General features: G+C 46.7%; 1 protein-coding gene across 5 annotated transcripts in view; it reads left to right on the top strand.

Annotated features, from left to right (window-relative positions):
- The window catches only part of Pla1a (phospholipase A1 member A), a 34,930-nt gene extending 14,937 nt beyond the window's left edge, over positions 1–19,993 (top strand). The window contains exons 2-11 of one of the 5 annotated variants that reach the window (XM_057764964.1): positions 1,353–1,554; positions 3,030–3,207; positions 3,614–3,806; positions 4,500–4,601; positions 6,494–6,583; positions 9,074–9,241; positions 11,696–11,785; positions 16,023–16,131; positions 18,790–18,954; positions 19,499–19,993. In XM_057764964.1, coding sequence (XP_057620947.1) covers positions 1,353–1,554; positions 3,030–3,207; positions 3,614–3,806; positions 4,500–4,601; positions 6,494–6,583; positions 9,074–9,241; positions 11,696–11,785; positions 16,023–16,131; positions 18,790–18,954; positions 19,499–19,583 — 1,382 coding nt within the window. In that variant the 3' untranslated portion in view covers positions 19,584–19,993. Of the gene's footprint in view, positions 1–1,352; positions 1,555–3,029; positions 3,208–3,613; positions 3,807–4,499; positions 4,602–6,493; positions 6,584–9,073; positions 9,242–11,695; positions 11,786–16,022; positions 16,136–16,423; positions 16,515–18,789; positions 18,955–19,498 lie in introns of those variants that run through there. The other 4 variants (XM_057764965.1, XM_057764966.1, XM_057764967.1 and 1 more) reach the window with 4 other exon arrangements.
- Positions 19,994–20,842: the final 849 nt, after the last annotated feature.

Here is a 20,842-nt window from a genome sequence, read left to right as displayed (position 1 = left end):
TGCTGGGGACAGGGACCACAGCTCCTCTTCACAGAGATAGGTAGACACAGGGATTGGCCACTCCAATGATAGAAGCCGTATGTTCCTTGTGGGGAAAGAGTTTATGTTGCCTTTGTTTGTTTGTTTGATGCTGTCCTTTGATGGCTTCGGCTAAAAATACCCAATATGTTGGAGTATATTGTATCTAAGGACTGCATTGTAAAGTGCTATAAGTAGGTGTGGCTTGTGAAGGGTTTTTTTTTTTTTAAAAAAAAAACACTTTTTAGTATTTATTTAACTTATTTATGTGCATTGGTGTGAAGGTGTCTGGAACTGGAGTTACAGACAGTTGTAAGCTGCCATGTGGGTGCTGGGAATTGAACCAGGGTCCTCTGGAAGACCAGCCAGTGCTCCTAACCACTGAGCCATCTCTCCAGCCTGGCCTGTGAAGGGTTTTACAGTGTTAATGGGGCAGGTTCTTTCTAGGGTTCACAGTAATCCCAGCCTGCTTTCCTTGATCTCTTCCTATGCAGTTTCCCATCATTGTTCCTCTGTTCCTGTCAAAATTTCTTTCAATAAGGACGCCAACAATATTCTATTAAGGTCTCATTGTAATTTAATAGTCATTGTAAAAGTCCCCTTGCTAAATATGGCCCCATTCTGAAGCATGTGCTGTTAGGACTTCAGTGTATGATTGGGGGCGGGGCGGGGCGGGGCGGGGAGAGCTACTTCTGTCCTCACGGCCAGAACAGGACTGACAGGAGAGTTAAGATAAGAAGGATTTGATTTGTCTGAGGGTTTAAAAAGGATACAATGCTTGGTGACAGGAAGGCACAGCAGCGGGGCATGAGGTGCTGGTCACAGGGTGGCTCTAGTCACACCGCATCCACAGGCAGGATGGAGAGCGAGATGAACACTGATGCTCATCTGGCTCCCCCCTCCCTTTCTCCTCATTATTTGGTCCTGGATCCTGTTTTGTGGGATAAAGCTACCCACATTCAGGGTGGAGCTTCCCTCCTCATCTAATCCTCTCTAAAGACGCCTTAAAGTCACACCCAGAAATTTGAAATCCAGTCAAGTTGACAAGGTTAACTTCCCAGGTCACTTCACTCGGACCCACAACAGCCCTTCCGCCATGGTCTTTAACGCCCATACTCTCCTCTGGGCTTTCACTCTGAGGCATGAAATTTAGGCACAGATTTTCGCTTACAGCACTGATGCAACTTTTGACAGACAGGTGATTCATCATTGAGCTAGCTGATTCAAAACACACCCTGTGCTCACAGTTCCTGTTCCTTTCTTCCTTCGAGGACATCGTCCTCCTAAGAAGAGATAGCCACACTCTGAATGTTCTTCTGCTTTGCTTCCCCCAGGGAACATAGCTCCTACCACCCAGCCGAAGTGCACTGACTTCCAGAATGCCAACTTCCTCGGAGGTACCAACCTCAAAGTCCAGTTTCTTCTCTTTAGCTCTTCGGACCCCAGCTGTGGGCAGCTGGTAGAAGAAAGCAGTGACATCCAAAACTCCAAGTTTAACGTCAGTCTGGGAACCAAACTAATTATTCATGGATTCAGGTGAGAGCTAATCAACCAATAGGATCTTCTCAGCAAAGAACCAGAGAGACCACAATGCCATGGGAAGATTGTGGGGAGCCTAGGGAGGCATGGATTGACTGCCCATCCCATGTTCCATCACTCATGTGAACTCTGCAACCACTGTGTGCCTCATTCCTGCGAGCACACCATTCATCCTCTACCTGGTCTTTAGGACCCTGGGAAGGCCATTCCAGTTTCCATATCTGGATTGAAGAGAAAGGTGTAGCAATAGTCTCCATGGTTCTTGGGCAAAAACCTGCGCCGTTGTCCCCAAAGTGTGGTTGGTACAGCATGATTCATCTTGGAAAACGAAGTCGTAGTTTTTACGCAGGCACTCAAGGGTAACAACATGGTACTTTCTGCCCAGGGTTTTAGTTCCTCTTTTATTCTTCACTTTTTTCTATGATTTTATAGAGAAACTTTTGCTTATGGTATAATTTCCATTCTACCAGGGGGTTAGCATTTCTCAGGAGTCTGACAGTTCTGCGGTTTCTGGTACCCTACTGTCCAATTCAGTCACAGCCCTTCCTTCAAACATCTCTTCCCCCAAAGCCCACTGACAAGACATGAAAACAGAGAAAGTTTCTGAGAAGAAAGGGACGAAGAGACTGTGGGGGCATATAAAGTTGGGGCGCCCATTGAAGAGGTGCTCCCTCTTCTTCACATCTGGCCTTTCTCCCAGCCACATCTGCCCTTAGCTGTCACTCTCCACTCTTTTTCCACAGTCGATTCTTTAGCAAGTCTTACATGCAGCCACTACCCCAGGCAGAGTCTGTGCCTCTGGCCCTGGACGGCTGATGGAACCAGAACATTCATCACGCAGCTCTGCTCTCAAGCCTCGGGGATCACTTTCCAAAGTGGAAGCCCCATCTGCAGTCCTGTCTCCTCGTGAGCATGTTGACAGTGTCCCACAACAGGAACTGGAAAGTCTTTCTACGCTGTTAGGAGAGCTCTCTGAAAGTCACTATCTTTCTAGTCTTAAACGATAGGTTCTAGACAGACAGGGACTGGTCTTTATAGGTTGGAAATCACCTAGCAAACCCTTAGACCCACAGGTACTCAATAAATGTGCTGTGAATGATGGAAGGGCACATAGATGAATGAAAAGCCTCCTCAAGGAAAGAACCTAGCATTTAAAATGAGAGTTTTAACTTAGTTAAGGCTGCATGTCTTCACTCTAAGGTGCAGAGCTCTCCCTCGAATTGTACAGAGACAGAGCAGGGCAGGCAGTCTGCAGAGTTTAGCACAGGGGCAGACTGAAGACAGGTGTGGCTGGAGTCTGCCCTGCGTTCTACATTCTTACCTGGAACAAGAGACACTTTCAGATAATTTGCATGAAAGTTCCACAATACGGCCCCGGCTGTCCTTAGTCTTGACTTTTCTAGTTTGGGGACTAATTTGAGTTTCTATCAGGTTGGCCAGCAATGTTTCTTTGTATTTTAATTGCCATCTAGGGCATTAGGAACAAAGCCTTCTTGGATTGACAAGTTTATTAGAACTCTCCTGCGAGCCACAGATGCCAATGTGATTGCAGTGGACTGGGTTTACGGCTCTACAGGCAACTACCTTTTTGCTGTGGAGAATGTGGTCAAGCTGAGCCTGGAGATCTCCCGTTTCCTCAGCAAACTTTTGGTAGGTAGGGAAGGTTCAGGTTAGTTTTGTACAGGTTGGAGTATCCACAAAGAAAAGGACCCCCCTTGAGGTCAGAAGCAGTAGCAGAGTCACTCAGGAAGCTGGTGGGTTTTCAGCTTAAATCTGGGGCTTCATTCTTGGGGTATTGACAGGCAGGGCACGGAACCTCCCCAAGGTCCCCAGGCCCTAGTAAAACATGTCATTGCACAATAAATAGTGAATGCAAAATTTAGTAGTCCCTCCCAAGAAGTGACATGGTCATTATATACTTTGTAGTGAGGGAAACTGGGGGTGCAGAGTCCAAAAGAGAGAGAGAGAGAGAGAGAGAGAGAGAGAGAGAGAGAGAGAGAGGAAAAAAGAAAACGACCAGCGATCGATAGATGAGAGGTCTTTCCTTGTTCTGAAGCATGTGGGTAGAAACCAAGGCCTTTGGTTTCTGGAGCCTCAGGAAAGTCACTGTGGATCAAGTGGAACCCACTGTTCATTCCAGGAGCTGGGTGTGTCGGAGTCCTCAATCCACATCATTGGTGTCAGTCTTGGGGCTCACGTTGGAGGCATGGTGGGTCATTTCTACAAAGGCCAGTTGGGACGGATCACAGGTGAAAAATTTTCCTCTCTACCTCTCCTTTCGGTGAATACAGAGAGAAATCACTTCAGAGACGCCCGTGAAGGGAGCAGAGGGGATGCTGAGCCCACATCCTTAAGCTGCTAAAATGGAACTATTGTTTGCATAAAATGGTGTCACTGTTTCATGATCTCCAGTATCACTATGAGAGCACACGCATTTATTTCCAAACCACAGTGCACACACTTATAAAATGGGTTGTAATAAGCCGTAATTGGGATTTGATGTGAAAAATCTCCCCAGACAGTGTTTACCTTCAAAGACAGAGGGGTTTATAATTCAGTCGTCACTCTCAGTCAGTAAGGATGGGGGCTGTCTGGTAGATACCCTACCTTCTGTGTCCTTCAGTTGGATATCTGAATCCTAACTCATAGAATCATCCAGAGAGGCCCTATGAGATGAAACCAGTAGGCAGTGGTTTTACCAAATTGATGGTATTGTTATGTTCATTTTAGAGCCAGAAAACTGAGCCACAACAGAAAACAGACAACATAGCATGAGGTTTCCTGGCTAAAACGGTCCTGGACTGCGTCTTCCCACCCTTGGTTCTGGTTGAATGATTCTATGAGCTGCACTAGAGGGACTGCTAGGGAAGGCAAAGTGTAGGTCCATGGTGTTTCTCGGAGTTGAGAGGGAAAAGGGTCCTAACAGCAGTCTGTGTTTATAGGTCTAGATCCTGCTGGACCAGAGTACACCAGAGCCAGCCTAGAAGAACGCTTGGATGCTGGGGATGCCCGCTTTGTGGAAGCCATTCATACAGACACTGACTGTGAGCTGGGCGATGTGCCTGGGATGAGGGAGAGCACACGGGATGGGGCTATGATGCTCGCATCTAGTGGGTGGCCCTGGCCAGAGAGCCCTGCTCCTGGTAGAATTTCTGTTTAATAATGAGGAATATATCAGGATGATTTTGAAGGGCTCCTCCAGCTCCAAGATCATTCTTTGGCTGCCATTGTCATTGTCATTGTGACCATGGCGACTAGTAGTTTTATTTTAAGCTCCCAGTGGGCAGGAAGACTCTCTCACTCACAGACTAAAATTATTTGTTTAGTAATCTCACCGATTCAGCACCAAACCCTGTGCCGATGGGGCATTGCGTCTGGATGACAGATGGGAAAATCATGCTGCTTTTTTAGGTTGTCTGTGACTGGTCCCTGAGGATGGGGTGGGGGCATTCCAGACTCACAGGCAGGTCAGGATTTCCCTTTTCCCCAGAGGATAAGCCTAGTCCTAAGTCAGGAGAGAGAATCTCCCTTCCCGTAGTTACACACACAGGGAAGTTCACCTCCACTCAGTCCAACTTGTCTTTCTGACCACCTGGGAAAGGAGGGAGACAACCACCCTCATTTCTACCAGAAATCAGGTGTCCCTAGGGTATACTCTGTGCTCAGTACTATTGCAGTGAACAAGAGAAACAATGTTAGTTCTTGGCCAAAAGTGCTTACAATTTAAGGGAGAGAGATGTCTGCGTCTCATCCCTTTAGCTCAAGACTTCTAGCATCCAAAGCACACAGGCATAAAGAAGCCCATGCAGTGATATTGTCCAATCCCTGTTCTAACCTTCACTGCACAGATATACACCAAGAGCTGCAAGCCTGGCTTTGTTGGGTTAACTTATCTTGCTCATCACTAAGGTAAAGTCCTTTGCTTAAGGGGAGTTAAATTCATGGAGACAGAAACACAATGACGGTTGACAGAGAATGGGGGAGGAGAAATGAGGAGTTGGCCCTTAATATAAAATTTCAGTTTGGGACAGTGATGTTTAAGCAATATAAGGAGGCGATAACTTCTCAATATAGAAGTAGACAATCAGTAAATGCACGGAGCTGTCTACTTAAAAATTAAGATGGCACCTTTTTGCTATGTGTATGTTATCATGATTAACAATGAACCCATTGTTTTCACAAAAACAATTAAAAAAATAAAGGAGAACTCTTCCATCCCCAAGCTTACTAAATATGTTTCATGTTAGATTCATAGTTCCCTGGTTTAGGCCTCTCTGACCTTTTGACCTTGGAGTCTTTTCTGTATGGGATTAAAAATAAGAATTCTGCTTATTCAATCAATATTTACTGAGATAGGTAGCCAGTCCTGAGAATCAACAATGAGCAAGGATATGAAGTTAGGCATCTGCTCATTTATTCGTCCAATAACTATTTATTAGCCACTCATTGTGACGAGGTATTGTGGTAGGTAACAAGGACTCAGAAGAAAGACAGCACATTCTTATCACATGCGTGTGGTCATTACATGTGTGTAAGGAAGCGTGTTGACAGAGGGAACTGCTTCAACAGGATTACTGAGCAGCATCTGTGCAGCAGGCAAGGCTCAGTGGGGGAGAATGAATCAGCCTGGGGAAGAGCTAGGAGAAGATTCTAGGTGGAGAAGAGGGATGAAGTAATTCCTGGATGTGGATTGTGGATTAACTAGTTCTAGAAACAGGAAAGAGAACCATGTGGTTAAATGTGATGTGCGTTGATTTTATTGGGCAAACCTGGGTATCCTATAAACTGGCTCCAGTGTGCTTCCTCTCAGCACGGTTTGCCTTGTGACGTTGCACAACCCATCGGAGTGAGAAGGACACTGACTCCCAACAGCCCTGATGCGGAACCAGGAAAGTATGTCTGAAGCATGAGACTAAGAGGGTTCTGCCCCTTTCAGATTTGGGTATCCGGATTCCTGTGGGACACGTGGACTACTTCGTCAATGGAGGTCAAGACCAGCCTGGATGTCCCACGTTTTTTCACGCAGGTCAGCAAGCCAGGGAGAATTAGTATTTACGTGCTCCACAAGCTGAAATTCACCATGCTTCACCCTGATCAGCCAAGGGTGTGTCACATGGGGTCTTTCTGATGATGCCCTTTGTGTTCTACAGTGTGGGCCACATGGGGTCTTTCTGATGATGTCCTTATGTTCTACAGAGTCTTGCAATTTATTAGTTGTCGTTGGAGCCCACTGATTCTGGAGAGTTGTCTCTAATACTGGAAGATGAGCTCATGTTTGTGCGTCATCCCATTTTATGTTACACTCTGCCAATAACATCTATTCCTTCCCAAGATGTCATCTGTGGCAAGGCCCACAGGAGCTGCACCCTCTCTAGAATGGAGCTGTGGCCAAATAAGACATCGGAGCAGAGTTTCATGACTAAGACTCACTTTGCCCAACACCGTACAGTTCTTTTTTCTTTTCTTGTCTTTCTTCTTTCCTTGTCTTTTCTCTCCTCTTCTTTTCTCTCCTCTCCTCTTCTCTCCTTTCCTTTCTTGTTTGTTTGTTTTGAGACAGGGTCTCTTTTCGTAGTCCTTACTGTCCTGGGACTCACTCTGTAGACCAAGCTGGCCTTGGAACTCACACAGATCCAGCTGCCTCTGCCTCCCGTGTGGTGGAATTAAAGGTATGCACTACTATACCCAACCTCCAAAATTATCTTAAAGATAATTTTTTAAAAACATATTGTCACCTAAATATGTTCTTTTGGAATTCTCTTTTTGAAAATATTTAGCATATGTTTTAAATTATAAGTACATTTAAATAATAAATATATTTAATATCTGTTTTAAATAATACTAGATCTATCAAAAGCTAAGCAACAAAGATTGCTCAGCCTTATATTTTTCTTAAGATTAAAATCGATATATTGGCATTTTGTTTGGAAATATTAAATGTTGATTTCTGTATGTTTGTAGTAGTCTCTTATTTCACCAAATTCTTAATATTTTAAGGATTCTTTTGTTTGGTTTTGAGGCAATATCTCATTCAATGTCTCATAGTCCAAGCTGATTTCAAACTCCCAGCTGTCCTCCTGCCTCAGCCTCCTGCGTTATCATACCTGGCTCCATTTTAAGGATTCTTTTGACAGTTTTTTTTATCAAATAAATACTTATTTGTGCCATATTTACTGATCTTTCAAAAATGTGCCTCTTAGAAAACTTTATAACACTTCAGCGCTTCTGGTTAGGAAGTGGTTTGGTTTAAATGATTTTAGAAGCTCTTAGTGGCATTTTAAATTGTTTATGATGCAGTTTGAGAAGGGGCTAGCTAGCCTGTCTCAGTTCCCTGGTAATGCTACAAGGAGCTTGGTGTAGAAAACATCCAGACCATAGGAGAAAGGAATGTGAACAGTTTATCCTTAATTGTCAGTACAAAAGAGAATCCCTTGGTGCAGGGGGAGCCAAATGACCCTAAGATCCTATAGCTGTGGCTTACTCCTTACCTTTTAGCTCCAGACTTATGTAGACTGCAGCATGCTTGCACGTGCACGCGCGTGTGTGCGTGTGTTGCATACACAAGAGTGGTTGCAACTTTTAAATCATAAATAACCAAGACTGGGGATATGGTTCAGTGGTTAAAAGCACTGGCTGCTCTTCCAAAGGATCCAGGTTCAGTTCCCAGCACCCACATGGCAGCTTACAACTGTCTGTAACTCCGAGATCTGACACCCTCACACAGAGATACATGCAGGCAAAACACATAAAATAAAGAAACATCAATGCACATAAAATAAAAATAAATAAAAGAATAGTAAATAACCACAATAAAATCAAGTTGGGATAACTGGGTTACTTGGAAAGTTCTTTGGATCAGTTTCTGGGCCAGGTGAGTTACATACAGCACATATACTTTAAAAGGCTAACCATGAATGGCTGCTGACTCTAGGCCAGGGGTTCTCAACACGTAGGTTGCAGACCCCTTGGGAGTTGAACAACCCTTTCATAGGGGTCAGAAATATCAGATGTTTACATTATAATTCAAAACTATGGTTATGAAGTAAGCAACAAAAATAATTTTATGAATGGGGGTCATCACATCATAAGGAACTGTATTAAAGGGTCACAGCGTGAGGAAGACTGAGTACCACTGCTCTCAATTATCTCTTTGCTGGTTAGGAAAACTGGTTTATGGGTGTTGATGATGAAGATAGACAGGCAGAGAGGCAACTATCTAAGCTGTAGGAGTGGTACCCCCAGCTCTGTGTGCTCTCATTTTTCCAGAGAGTTTGCCTAATCATGTAAGAATCAATCTCAAATCAAGCAATTGTCTTGGCAGGCTATGTTTCTCAGGAAAGTTAAAAGTGAAAGAGAGATTGAGGTAATTATGTCCATTAATGTCTCTAAAGTGTGGCTCAGAGGGCAGCCCATCTAGTCACAGGCCTCTGTGCTCTAAAATCCAGTAGAGGGATAGTAAGTGGTGGGGAAGAAGTTTCCACTGGTCTGAAACTTTGTTGTGGTTGCTGTCTCCTCTCAGGTTACAGTTACCTGATCTGTGATCACATGAGAGCCGTGCATCTCTATATCAGTGCTCTGGAGAACACCTGCCCCCTGATGGCCTTTCCCTGTGCCAGCTACAAGGCCTTCCTGGCTGGAGACTGTCTGGATTGCTTTAACCCATTCCTGCTCTCCTGTCCGAGGATTGGTAAGATCTCATCCCCTTGGCTTCCCTTGGCAATGTAGGGGAATTCAAGGACTATCCATTTGCCACCTCTTTTGGTTTTAAATAGTTTAAATAAAAAAAAACTATTATTTTTTTCTAGCATTTTATATATGAGTGCCATATTGACATTGTCATTTCTTCTTCTCCTTGCTCCAATGACTCCTGCTCTCCCTCCTTCTGAAATTCAAGACCTCTGGTTCTATAATCACACACATACACTCACACACTCCACACACACACACACTCACATACACTCACTCTCTCTCTCTCTCTCACACTCACACACTCACACACACACACACAAATTCATTAGTGCTACTCTTATGGGCATGTGCTTAGGCCCGACTACTTGTGTTGTAGGAAGCCGCTTACTCGTTCCCAGCTGCCCAGACCATGAAATAATCACACAAAAACTGTACTAATAAAATCAAGTCTTGGCCTATTAGCTCTAGCTTCTTATTGGCTAGCTCTTACATCTTAATTTAACCCATTTCTAGTAATCTGTGTATTGCCTCGTGGCTGTGGCTTACCAGCAAGGTTCCGTCCAGTATCTGTCTCTGGCGAGGCTACATGGCTTCTCTCTGACTCTGCCTTCTTCTTCCCAGTATTCAGTTCAGTCTTCCCCGCCTAGCTCGATTCTACCCTATCACAGGCCAAAACAGCTTCGGGATGTCGACAGGTGCTGTTACTGTGCATGCCCTGTTTAGACAACCACATTGTCAGAGCACCTCTGACCTAAGGCCAAGAGTCTACCCATTTGGGAAAAGAACTAACCATGAGGTGCTCAGCCTGTTCTCACCTGGAAGATGGCAATTTTTGTTTGTTGTCCCCATACCCTCTTAAGTGATCCCTGATGTCATGCTGCTCTGTGTGTGTGCCTGGTATGGATTCCCAGAGCTGCACAAGGTCATCTTTAGAAGTGGGAGATTGTGGTGGCCACGGGACATCTGGGAAAGGGGTGGTGACTAATTGCGGGGCAGCTCAAGTGTGTTTCTGTGTGATCCAGACCAGACTAGGGGAAAGACACTAAGAAAGCTGAGGAATGAGGCCTCTATCCACTCCTGTGGAGACCACTGAACCTCATATCCAAGGGGGTAAAACTCTAGGGAAAATACAGCTCTTTCCTGTTTCCACAGTTTTCCACTCCCTACCATCGCTGGCTGCCACTCAGAACACAGCAACTTGTCACTGCTCATACGGTGACATGGTAGTAGCTTGGAAAATTGTGAAAGGCAGACAGTGATGTGGGATTTCCCTCTGTATGCTGTGAATATGTTTTATTACTATTAGTCTATAAAGAAGCTGCTTTGGCCTATAGCAGGGCAGGATATAGCAAGACAGGAAATCCAAGCAGAGATAGAGGAGGAAGGAAGGTGGAGTCAGGGAGATGCCATGTAGTTGCTGAAGGAGAAAGATGCTGGAACCATACCAGTAGGCCACAGCCTCATAGATGAATAGAAATGGGTTAATTTAAGATATAAGAGCTAGCTAGAAAGACACCTAAGCTGTTGGTCAAACAGTGTTGTAATTAACATAGTTTTGTGTGATTATTCGGGTATGGGCAACCAGGAAACGAATGAGCAGCCTTCACTTACAAAATAGTGTGCTCTAACAACACACACCAGCATTGTTTCCTCCCCCACGGACAAATGTCTGGCCTCCCTTCTGAGATGATGGGCCAAGTGGTTTAACAGCTGCTTCCCACTGCCCAGCTTTTCTCTCTGTTCTCCCTCACACTGAACCTCAGAGATGCTGGACACATACCCTTCCAAGTGTATTATCCAAGGTTCTTCACCCTGCAGGTCCTCGCCCTAAGTTTGATCTCATTCCTGAGCACGCTCTATCCAACTGTCCTCTTCCAGTTTTTGGAACAACAGGATCCAGGTGCCGTTAAAGCAGCTATGATATGAACTGGTTTTTAAGTTAGACACAAAAAACATTACATTTCTTACAATTACCTGCCAAGAATGAGTCAGATGAGGGCAATGAGGTCTCACAGCAGCCAGACTCTTACCATCAAACCTGAAAACCTGAATCCCACCCCCAGGATCCACATGGCAGAATGAGAGAATTGGCTACCTAACCTACCATAAGCTGTTCCCTGACCTTCACATGTGTGTCGTAGCATGCAAGTGTCCCCTGACTCCCCCGACACCCCCACAGACAAATAAATAATTTTAAAAGAAAATAAATGAATGTGTGGAACAACCTGGAGAACCCACTCCCTGTTGATGTTTGAGTTTACACCCCATTGGACTTTGTTTGGCTCTTGGGGATCATCACGCAGTGTGAGACAGAACACGGGAGACAGAACACACGTGCAGTCGAGTATCTGCAGAACATGGGCAGTGTGAGTGAGTCCACACCTGCCTGGAGACTGTGGGTCCTGGAAATGGCCTTCTCACAGCTATGCCGTCTTTGCTTCTTTATTTCCAGGACTGGTGGAACAAGGTGGTGTCAAGATCGAACCACTCCCCAAGGAAGTGAGAGTGTATCTCATGACTACATCCAGGGCCCCATACTGTGGTGAGCAGGGAGGAACAAGGAATACTTGTGCTAGAGGGAGGTTGGGAAAGTCCAGGCTTCCCATGTGGGTTGCATGTAGCCCAGTATAGGAGACCAGATGGGAGGTGATGGGTTTGGGAAGAAATATCCTAGGAGGTAGTCTCAGGCAGAACCAGAACTGTGAGAATGAATCCAAGCAATGCCACAGCGATGAGGACTTAGGACTCAAGAGCATCTCTCTGATTGTGTTTTCTCTCTCCTTCCTCTCCCCATTGAAATATGTGCCCAACTGGTTATGATAGTGCACACTTTTAATCCCGGCACCCAGAATGCAGAAACAGGAGGATCTCTGAGTATGAGGCCAGCCTGGTCTACAGAGTGAGTTCCAGGACAGCCAGGGCTATGCAGAGAAAGCTTGTCTCAAAATGAAAGAAAGGAAGGAAGGGAGAGCGAGATGAAAAAAGGGAGGGAGGGAGGAAAGAGGGAGGGAAGAAGGAGGAAAGAAAGAAGGAAGAAGAGAGGAAGGAAGGAAGGAAGGAAGGAAGGAAGGAAGGAAGGAAGGAAGGAAGATATTTACTTCTTTCCTAGGGGTACCCTGACTCTGGGATACCAACTCGTGCCATCCTCTGTACATCTTTCCCCCTCCTGGTGCCCGCACTACACACCTCTCACTCTAGCGAACGTCCTGGGTCAGAACCCCTGAGGAGTTCATGACCTCTGCCCCCTTCACCTTCATATACACAATCCAGCTGATCACAAATACTGCTTGCTGCTTTCCTTTGAAGCAAAGATGCCAATGATTACAAAAAGTGCAAACTTAAAGTAAAAGTTAGTCTTGGAATCAATGAAATACATAGACGCTAAGCCAGGGCTCTTCCCATGCTATTTGTAGCTTCATGGGGGTGACTACATTTCCCAGTTGGTGCTCATTGTCTTGGGGCCCTCCTGCCTGTTCCACGGTGTGTACAGGACAAAAGTATGCTAATTTGGATGATAAATTATATAGTCACCTTAATTTGAGCTGATTTTCTCATTAACCTGCGTTGCATTGTTGGAGAGACCTGTGTGACGACAGCCTTCCATTTACCAGAAAGGCCCATTGTCATGGGATTTGCAACTCAAAGCTCAGACTCTGTGGCCACACAGGCCTGGACTTGAATCACAGCTTCTCTGCTTTCCAGTTGAGTAACTAGGAGCGAGTTACTTCACCTTTCTGAAACCCAATATCCTGCTGTGGAAAATGGGAACAATCACAGGACCCACACGCAAGAGTCAACTGTGAGAGTAAACTAGGGTGGAGGAACTCAGTGGCACAGTGACTCAGAGCCAGGCACCTAATCCTTCCCTTCCCTCAGGCAGGGAATCTGAGAACTACATGATGATGTTTTGAGCTCCACAGATATAGCTATGTCTGAGGAGCCTAGCGGTCTCCGCCAGGTTTCCATGACAGGAGGTTCTGAGAGGCAGTACCTGAGGCACACAGCCGGGTGAGGAAATCAGGATTCAACACCACGTCTTATGACCTGGTGACATGGAAAGCCATGCCACCTCACGCCACCACCCTCGGTTCCTTGTTCCTCCTTTTTGTCACTCTCCTGGCAGCAGTGCCATCAGAGGCCAACAGGAAGGCTGTGGTGTGTAGTGGCAATGCTTCTGAGACCAGATGACCTGGCTTCTCATTCCGGTCAGGGCAAGTTGGGAGCAATGTGAACAGGCTCCTCTGTCTGTATAGCTAAGAATACACTGGGTAGGGAAGCCTGAGGAATCTTGGGGGTTCTGGGCTTCTTAAAGGTCCCCACTGAGGCCATCACAGACCCTGTACATTTCTGGTTTTGTGTTGTTGCAAACCCCCAGCAGCACAGTCCTATCTGTTCAAACACCACAGAGGGACGCAGGCAGGAAACCAGCCAGTGTGGACACCTACTTGCTTCCAAACTTTGAACCTTTTTCTAAGGACAGACTCAGGGTACCACCCTTGCTCCAGGCCAAGCAAGTCTGTACCACTTAACTAGGCTTCAGTGGGGCCACGGGCCAGCTCCAGCTCTCCAGACACTCTCAGGCCATCACGGCGCGGGGCTCCCATGCGCTGGGCTCCCACACTCAGCCTGCGTCCGCCTCAGCAGTGCTGTTCAGAATGGTTGCCACTCCTCCCCTCTTGATTTCTGCCGGGCATGTGCCCAGCAAGGTCTGATCTTCTACCCAATCATGGTTTTAAAAACAGTATTAGTTTTCCCTTGTGGAACAGCTTTTCAGTCCGTTGCCTCTTTACCATTGTAAGGCAATGGAGGGACAAAGAGCTTCCGTGTTTAGACAAGATGGCACAGCTTGCCAGCATCAGGGCCTGGCCTTAGGTTTCTACTCTCTGACCACCCACTCAGGGCTCAGTGTGCTACTCTCTGAGTCATCTTCCTGTACCAGTTCCTATTCACCCAGCAACAGTCCAGGCCCTCCTTGGGTTTCTAGGGCACTGCGGAGAAGAGAGAAACAGAACCGAAAGAACACGTCTTGGCAAACATAGAAAGAGATGGCATACACTTCATGTTAAATTTGACCCCCTGAAGTTTTCATAAGTCAGCTAACTTTTTCTACACCACAAATATCCGGCCCTATTCAGAAATCTTACCCATTCCATAGCAATTCACACAGAACTGACAGAAGTCATGCGACTGTCTCTTTGAAGGGGACAGGATCACAGGATTTTGTCTCATGAGTTCTTAGTATGTTGGCATTTGTCAATGAGTCTGTTCCTAAGCCCCCTGGGCTCAGATGGATACCATGGCTTCTCTAACTTAAGCCTCGGTAGCTGTGCCCATTGGCTCTTTCTCCAACGGTCAGATGAGAGAGCACAGGTCAGGAAGGGTGAAGGATTACATCTCTAACTATCTTCCCATCATGGAAGGAGCCAGGACAAACAATGGAGACCAAAGTGACTGCAAAATGCTCCCAGGTGCCCCTTAATAAAGAGAATGTGTTAGTAGCATTGCAGTCCGTCTTTACCCTCCCCTCCTTATCAGACAGATTATTTCACGTCACCATGAGTCAAGATGCTCACCTAGTCTATGTTGATGATACCCGCCTTGGGAGCCCTAGCACCTACACTACTCAAGGGAGGGTCAAAGCAACAGCCACCAACACTGTGCGCGGGAGGGGGAGAGGGTGCTGCATCTTGTTAAATGAGTTGTTTATTTAGCATATGTCCTTGTCTGAGCTATTATAACAAAATATCCGCACCTGGGAGGTTTACGGAGAACAGAAATCTACTTTCTCAGCTTCTGGAGACCAGGAAGGCCAAGGTCAAGATGTTGATATTTGGTGTCTGAGGACTGTTCTCTTTGCTTCTAGGATGGAATCTTGCTGCTGTCCCTCGGTCTTTACATAATAGAGTGCAGAAGGGCCAAAAGGTCCCTAGATAAGTCCTTCCATCCCTTTTATGGGGTACTGATCTACTCAGGAAGGCTCTGGGGCTCTCGTTGAACCTGATTGGCTAACAGCACACTAGAAAGATATGGGAATCTGCCTGTCCCACCCCTACCAACCCCATAGCAGTGGGGTTTCTGGCAACTGCTGCCACACCCAGCCTTTTGCATGGTTGTTGGGGCTCCAAATATAGGTCCTCATGCTTTCACAACACTTGACCGTCTCCCCAGGGATGACGTTTAAATGTGATTTTGGGGGGTGCCGACATTCAAACAATAGCAGTATATGAAGATTTCTCTTGGATAGTCTCAAGATCCATTACTGCCATCAAGATGGGTTAGCAGGTAAATGTGACTCTTGACAAGCTTCCTGACTAAGTTATTCCCTGAAGTCCAGATGGAGGAGGGGAGAACCAATTATTGCAAGTTGTGTTCTAATTTCCACAGGCACCACATGGCACACACACACACACACTAAGTAAATTCAAATGCAATTTTATAAACGTCACTGCAATAAGGTCACCAAACAGGGAGGTGTGAATCACTCTTGCTTGACAAGCAATAATTAAAAACTAACACTTCCTACATGTCCCCTAGGCGCGAACACTGTCCTGAGGACTTTGCATACACGGATTCACCCCGTCCTCACTCAGGCCTGTAGGATAACTACTTACTCTTTAGAAACTTTGCCTTTGAGGGAGCGGAGGATCCATGATAACTAGCAACCTGTGCCTCCCACATGCCTTGGAGCTAGAGAATCCCACCCGTGCCCTGCTCTGTGGGTCTTTTCCCTCTGACAGCTGTGCTGTCTGCCAAGCCTTTGCCATGCTTTGGTTTCCTAGTGCATCACAGTCTCGTGGAGTTTCATTTGAAGGAGAAGAGAAAAAAGGACACCAGCATCGAGGTCACCTTTCTTAGCATCGGTACTACTTCCTCAGTCAAGATCACCATGTACGTAAGTGTCCCATACAGCTGAACCCCTCTTTCCTGTGTGTTTACACCCAAGCCAGGCACAGTGTGATGGGGACAGTGGCCACCATAGATCTACTCACAGATACAAGCTGTGGGTTGGGACTGGCACCCCCGCCCCAGCACAGTGTATTTCAGATGCTGAGAAGCATGGCTAGTGGGCAAAGGTGATGAGCAAGCAGTAATACAGCTCTGAACAGGAAACAGTAGGATCCAGGTGGAACTGTTTTAGGGACAGCAACAGGAAGGACAGGTCAGCCACAATCCCTTGCAGGTGTCACCGGAATCTGAAGAGCCTCTCCATGGAAGGAGGAGCAGGACTGGGTCAGTTGCCAGAATGGAACCTAAGGCCAGTTAAGTATGAGGTTAGCATCCGAAGGGGTGGTTTCAGTGAATGGAACCAGATCCGATCATTTCCATTCCTCTGGGGGGCAGATTTGGGTCCTGGAAGGTGGTGGGACCAGACTTGGATCCAGAGAACAAAACCCGACAAATTCAGGATGCTACAAGCTTGGCAGGGGATGGGAATTCGGTAACAAGGGTCTATATTTCTTTAAAAAGCAACTGGGTTAAGTTATTCACAAGCCAGCAGCAAGCTGTCTATCATATATCACTGGTTCTGTCAGGGTCCAGTCAGAAAAGCAGAGCTGACGCAGAGGAGACTCCAAAAAGGATGTGACAGAGGAAACTAATCACAACCGCACTGGGAAAGCTGAGGGAGATGGGAGGCAGGAGAGCCAGGGGAGAGATGACCACAGTAGGGGCAATTTGGCAAAGCCAGAGGACTGCCTCCCATGGAGCCTTATCACAGCGGAGGCTGCTGGGAAGGACTGGAGCTCCGCAGTCCTAAGGGTCGCCCTTCCACAAGTCCTGCCCAACCCAGAGGCCCTCAGAGGCCTATGCCCACCTCCCAGGGTCAGCCCTGGCCAGAATCTGCTGAGTAAGTAACAGCAGATAAAGGTTTGCAGAGTGAACTCAACGCAAACAGGGAAACGATTCGTGAACACACTTTTAAACATTCCCTGGTCCCCTGTATGGAAGCTCTTGAGAACACAGACAGAGCCCAAGTGGGTTTGAGGGTGTCACAAGAGGAACGAAGGATGTGCAGCAGTGAGCTGGACAGAGGGTTAGTGAGAACCTGACATGCAGGTGTGCCTGGAAGAGAAAGCCAAGGCGTGGTGTCTGAGACAAGAGAAGGCTGGAGAGACAAATCAGGTTGGAAGGACAAATCAGAGATGGGGGTTTCTGTCCCGAGAGGAGCTCGGGGAGCCCTAGCACACAGGAGAGTAACCGACGTCAGCTCTGGGTGGGGAAACATTCTCTGGCTGCCCTGCTGAACTGTGCTATCAGAGAAGATAAGTTCCACCAGGAGAGATCATTTCTCCTGAGCTCCCAGACATCCAGCCAACCGGGCCGAGTACTATCTGCAAACACTGCCCTTCCGGGCCACACGGCCACATGAATCTGCAGGTACTCGCAGCAGCTTGTGAATTGCGGTGGGACCAGAGAGCCGAGAACTTTCCACTGTATCTCTTCAAAGCTGCTTCCAGAATGGCTTTCCTCTGTCTCTCTAGGCAGTTGGTAGATCAGTGGATACTAGCCGAATTGTGGCACAGACTCGCTGGGTCTTCGGGAGAGACTTAAAAACACTGCTTGCTCCCACGGGTCACCGGAGAGCCTCCGGGCACACCACAGCTGAGCCTCTGAGCCGGGCTCAGTGGACGTCTCTAGTGTTCAGCCTTCACTCCCAAAGGAAGCTACCTGCCTCTTGAAGAAAGACACTTTTTTAAAAAAATAAAATATCAGAAATAAGAAAGATGCCTGCCGGGAAGAAGTGTGTTCTTTCTCTACTTTCTATTGCTTTGTAAAGCCCCAAGATTTCCTTTCAGTTGGAGAATTTACCCAGGCCAAGCCGCCCACACGAAGCATCTTTCTTATTCCTTATAATTTGTAAGGCTTTTGATATAAGCAGTTTCTTAAAGGGAGCCACCCGCTTTTCTCTGACATATTTTAAAACACTTCTGATCAGGGTAGCTTTTCTACTTAGAGTCTTCCTGCAAAATGAGGAAAATAGTTGTAGCTAATTCTGGATGAGAAGAAAAACAAAGAAGACACCGCCACTCTGAAAACAGAAAAAAGAAGGAAACTGGACTGGCCTATATCACCTGCTGCGATACAGAGAAGCAACTGTACCCCATTCCACTCCCTTTTTCTCAGAGCCCCCACTGCCTCCCAGGCCAGGAAGAAGAACACAGTCCACTGCCCAGGCCCCAGGCGACCAGCTTTTCCCATACCACAACCCAGGGAAGCATCTCTCTTTGAGAAGGGACTGTCTCAGGAGTCTTGAACCCGAGTGACCTCAATGGACAGCAAAGGGATCACGTGTGAAATCCCTTAAATAAAAATTTATTGACTTTCCAATAATTAAAAAAAAAAGTAACAAGTATTTCTTGGGTTGTGTTCAAAACTGTTAGTCTGTGGGCAGAGGGGCCAATGAGGGTTACACAAAATGTCTCCCTCTTCGAGGAGCCAGTGCCCTTGCATGACAGCCACCCAGGTTTACCAGCAGGGCCCCTTGGATCAAAGGGGAAGTAAAGTTCAGGGGTTCAGTGCCTCATCCCCTTCCCCTTTTTCTTCCAGACCCAGAGAGCAGCTTGAAGGGAGAGGAGTCATTGCCCATCCCGACCCGCAGTGCCAGATAAACCAAGTGAAACTCAAGCTCCAAGTTCCCAGCCGGGTTTGGAAAAAAGACAGGACTGCTATCGTTGGAACTTTCTGCACTGCCCCTCTGCCCGTCAATGACAGGTGAGTCACAGGGCCCCACCCCCAGGCATTCCCACAGCCACACCGAGTACAGTTCTGGACACTAAGGGTGTTGTTTGATGAAGCTCAACGTCGCATTAGTGATAGCCATCTTAGAAGAGGGATTGACTAAGAGCCTGGGCTTTCGTGAATCTTCTGTAGGGTCATATTGAGTTGAGAGTTCTAGGGAGGAATCTTTAATTCTCCTCCCTACTTTAATACATGAAACTTTCACATCTGCTTTATGCAATTGGTTTCAGTTAAGAGTTTATTAGAACATTTATCATGGTGCATTTCTCCTCTCTCGGCCTCTACTTGAAGTGTGTCATTGGTGACACTCTTCCGTGTGGGGTCTAGAATCTAAGAGCAGGCATTTCCATGATTAGCTTTCCCACCTTATGATTAGCATCCAGAGGACAGGACTAGTCTTTATTGTAGGCAGATGTAGACTTCTTTCACTAGACATGGGGGGCAGGAAAATCCATACAACTTCTAGCTCTTTCTCCCTGTAACCAAGGACCTGCCTTCTGTTGCTCTTCACGTACAGCAAGAAGACAGTCTGCATATCTGAGCCAGTGAGTCTGCAAGCAAACACGCCTGTTTTTCAGGACCTGAAAATAGCCTGTGCGTAGCCCAAACCTACACAGGAGGCAGTGACCTGGAGCTTTAGAGGGCAGTGTGGCAAGAGCTATGCTTGTGGGCACCTTATCCCATTCCTCTCCTACCAAGGGGGAAGGCCAAGTTCGTGGTGGTTTCCCCCATAAGCAGTTGCTGTGGAGGGGACAGATGACTCACCTTACAGAATTTGATCTCCATCCACGGCTTACACGGTTTTGCATAGACACCATTTCAGCTTTCCTGTTCCTACACAACTGCAATTGTCTCACATCCTTAGGTATTTATACTTAGGATTCAATGGAAAACATACGCAGAGAAATGTTTTAAATGAACTATATGGAATATCTGAATCACTTTGGTTATTTTGTTGAAATGTAATTCTACTACTACTATTACAACACAGTTATTTACAGGGCCACGGAGATGACTCATTCATGTGAATGCATACTCACACATACACACTCACACACACCACACACTCACTCACATGTGTACTCACACACACGCCACACACTCACACACACTCACATGTGCACTCACACCACACACACTCACACACCACACACACACTCACATGTGCACTCACACCACACACACACACACACCACACACACACTCACATGTGCACTCACACCACACACACACCACACACATTCTCACACACACACCACACACATTCCACACACACAACCCACACTCACACTCACACACACTCACACACACCACACACACCACATACACACACCACATATCCCACATACACACGACACACACCACACACACCACATATCCCACATACACACGACACACACCACACACACACTCACACACACTCACACACACTCACATACACACATACCACACACACTCACACAGACACCGAGTATCTAAGCAAATAAATGCTTTTAAAAATGAAGTGTCGTGCAGAGGATCTGCAGTTCACCTTGGGAGAAAACGTTCATTTTGTAATGGACAGCAGATCACAGAGACTGGTGACCTGCTGAACTCCTAGGGGAAAGCGAGGGTCACTGTAGCATTTGGTCACGATACTTAGCCAGAGATGGAGGAAAACAATTGAAAATCTAGGCTCCGAGTACATCACAGAAGAGGAGCAGAAAGAATGTAAGAGTGGGCGGAAGGGGATGAATGTTGTGTGACCATTTCCTCTGAACTGAAAGTTTCCCTCTAAGGAGGAGGAAAGAGGCTTGGGGACTCAGGAAGGAAACACGTGCCACAAGTCCTGGAAAGAAGAAACTTAGGAGAGCCTCAAGAC

The sequence above is a fragment of the Chionomys nivalis genome, chromosome 3 (genome assembly GCF_950005125.1).
Source record: "Chionomys nivalis chromosome 3, mChiNiv1.1, whole genome shotgun sequence".
Taxonomy (NCBI): Eukaryota; Metazoa; Chordata; class Mammalia; order Rodentia; family Cricetidae; genus Chionomys; species Chionomys nivalis.
The sequence above is the reverse complement of the archived record's forward strand: the minus strand, read 5'-3'. Positions and strand labels throughout refer to the sequence as shown.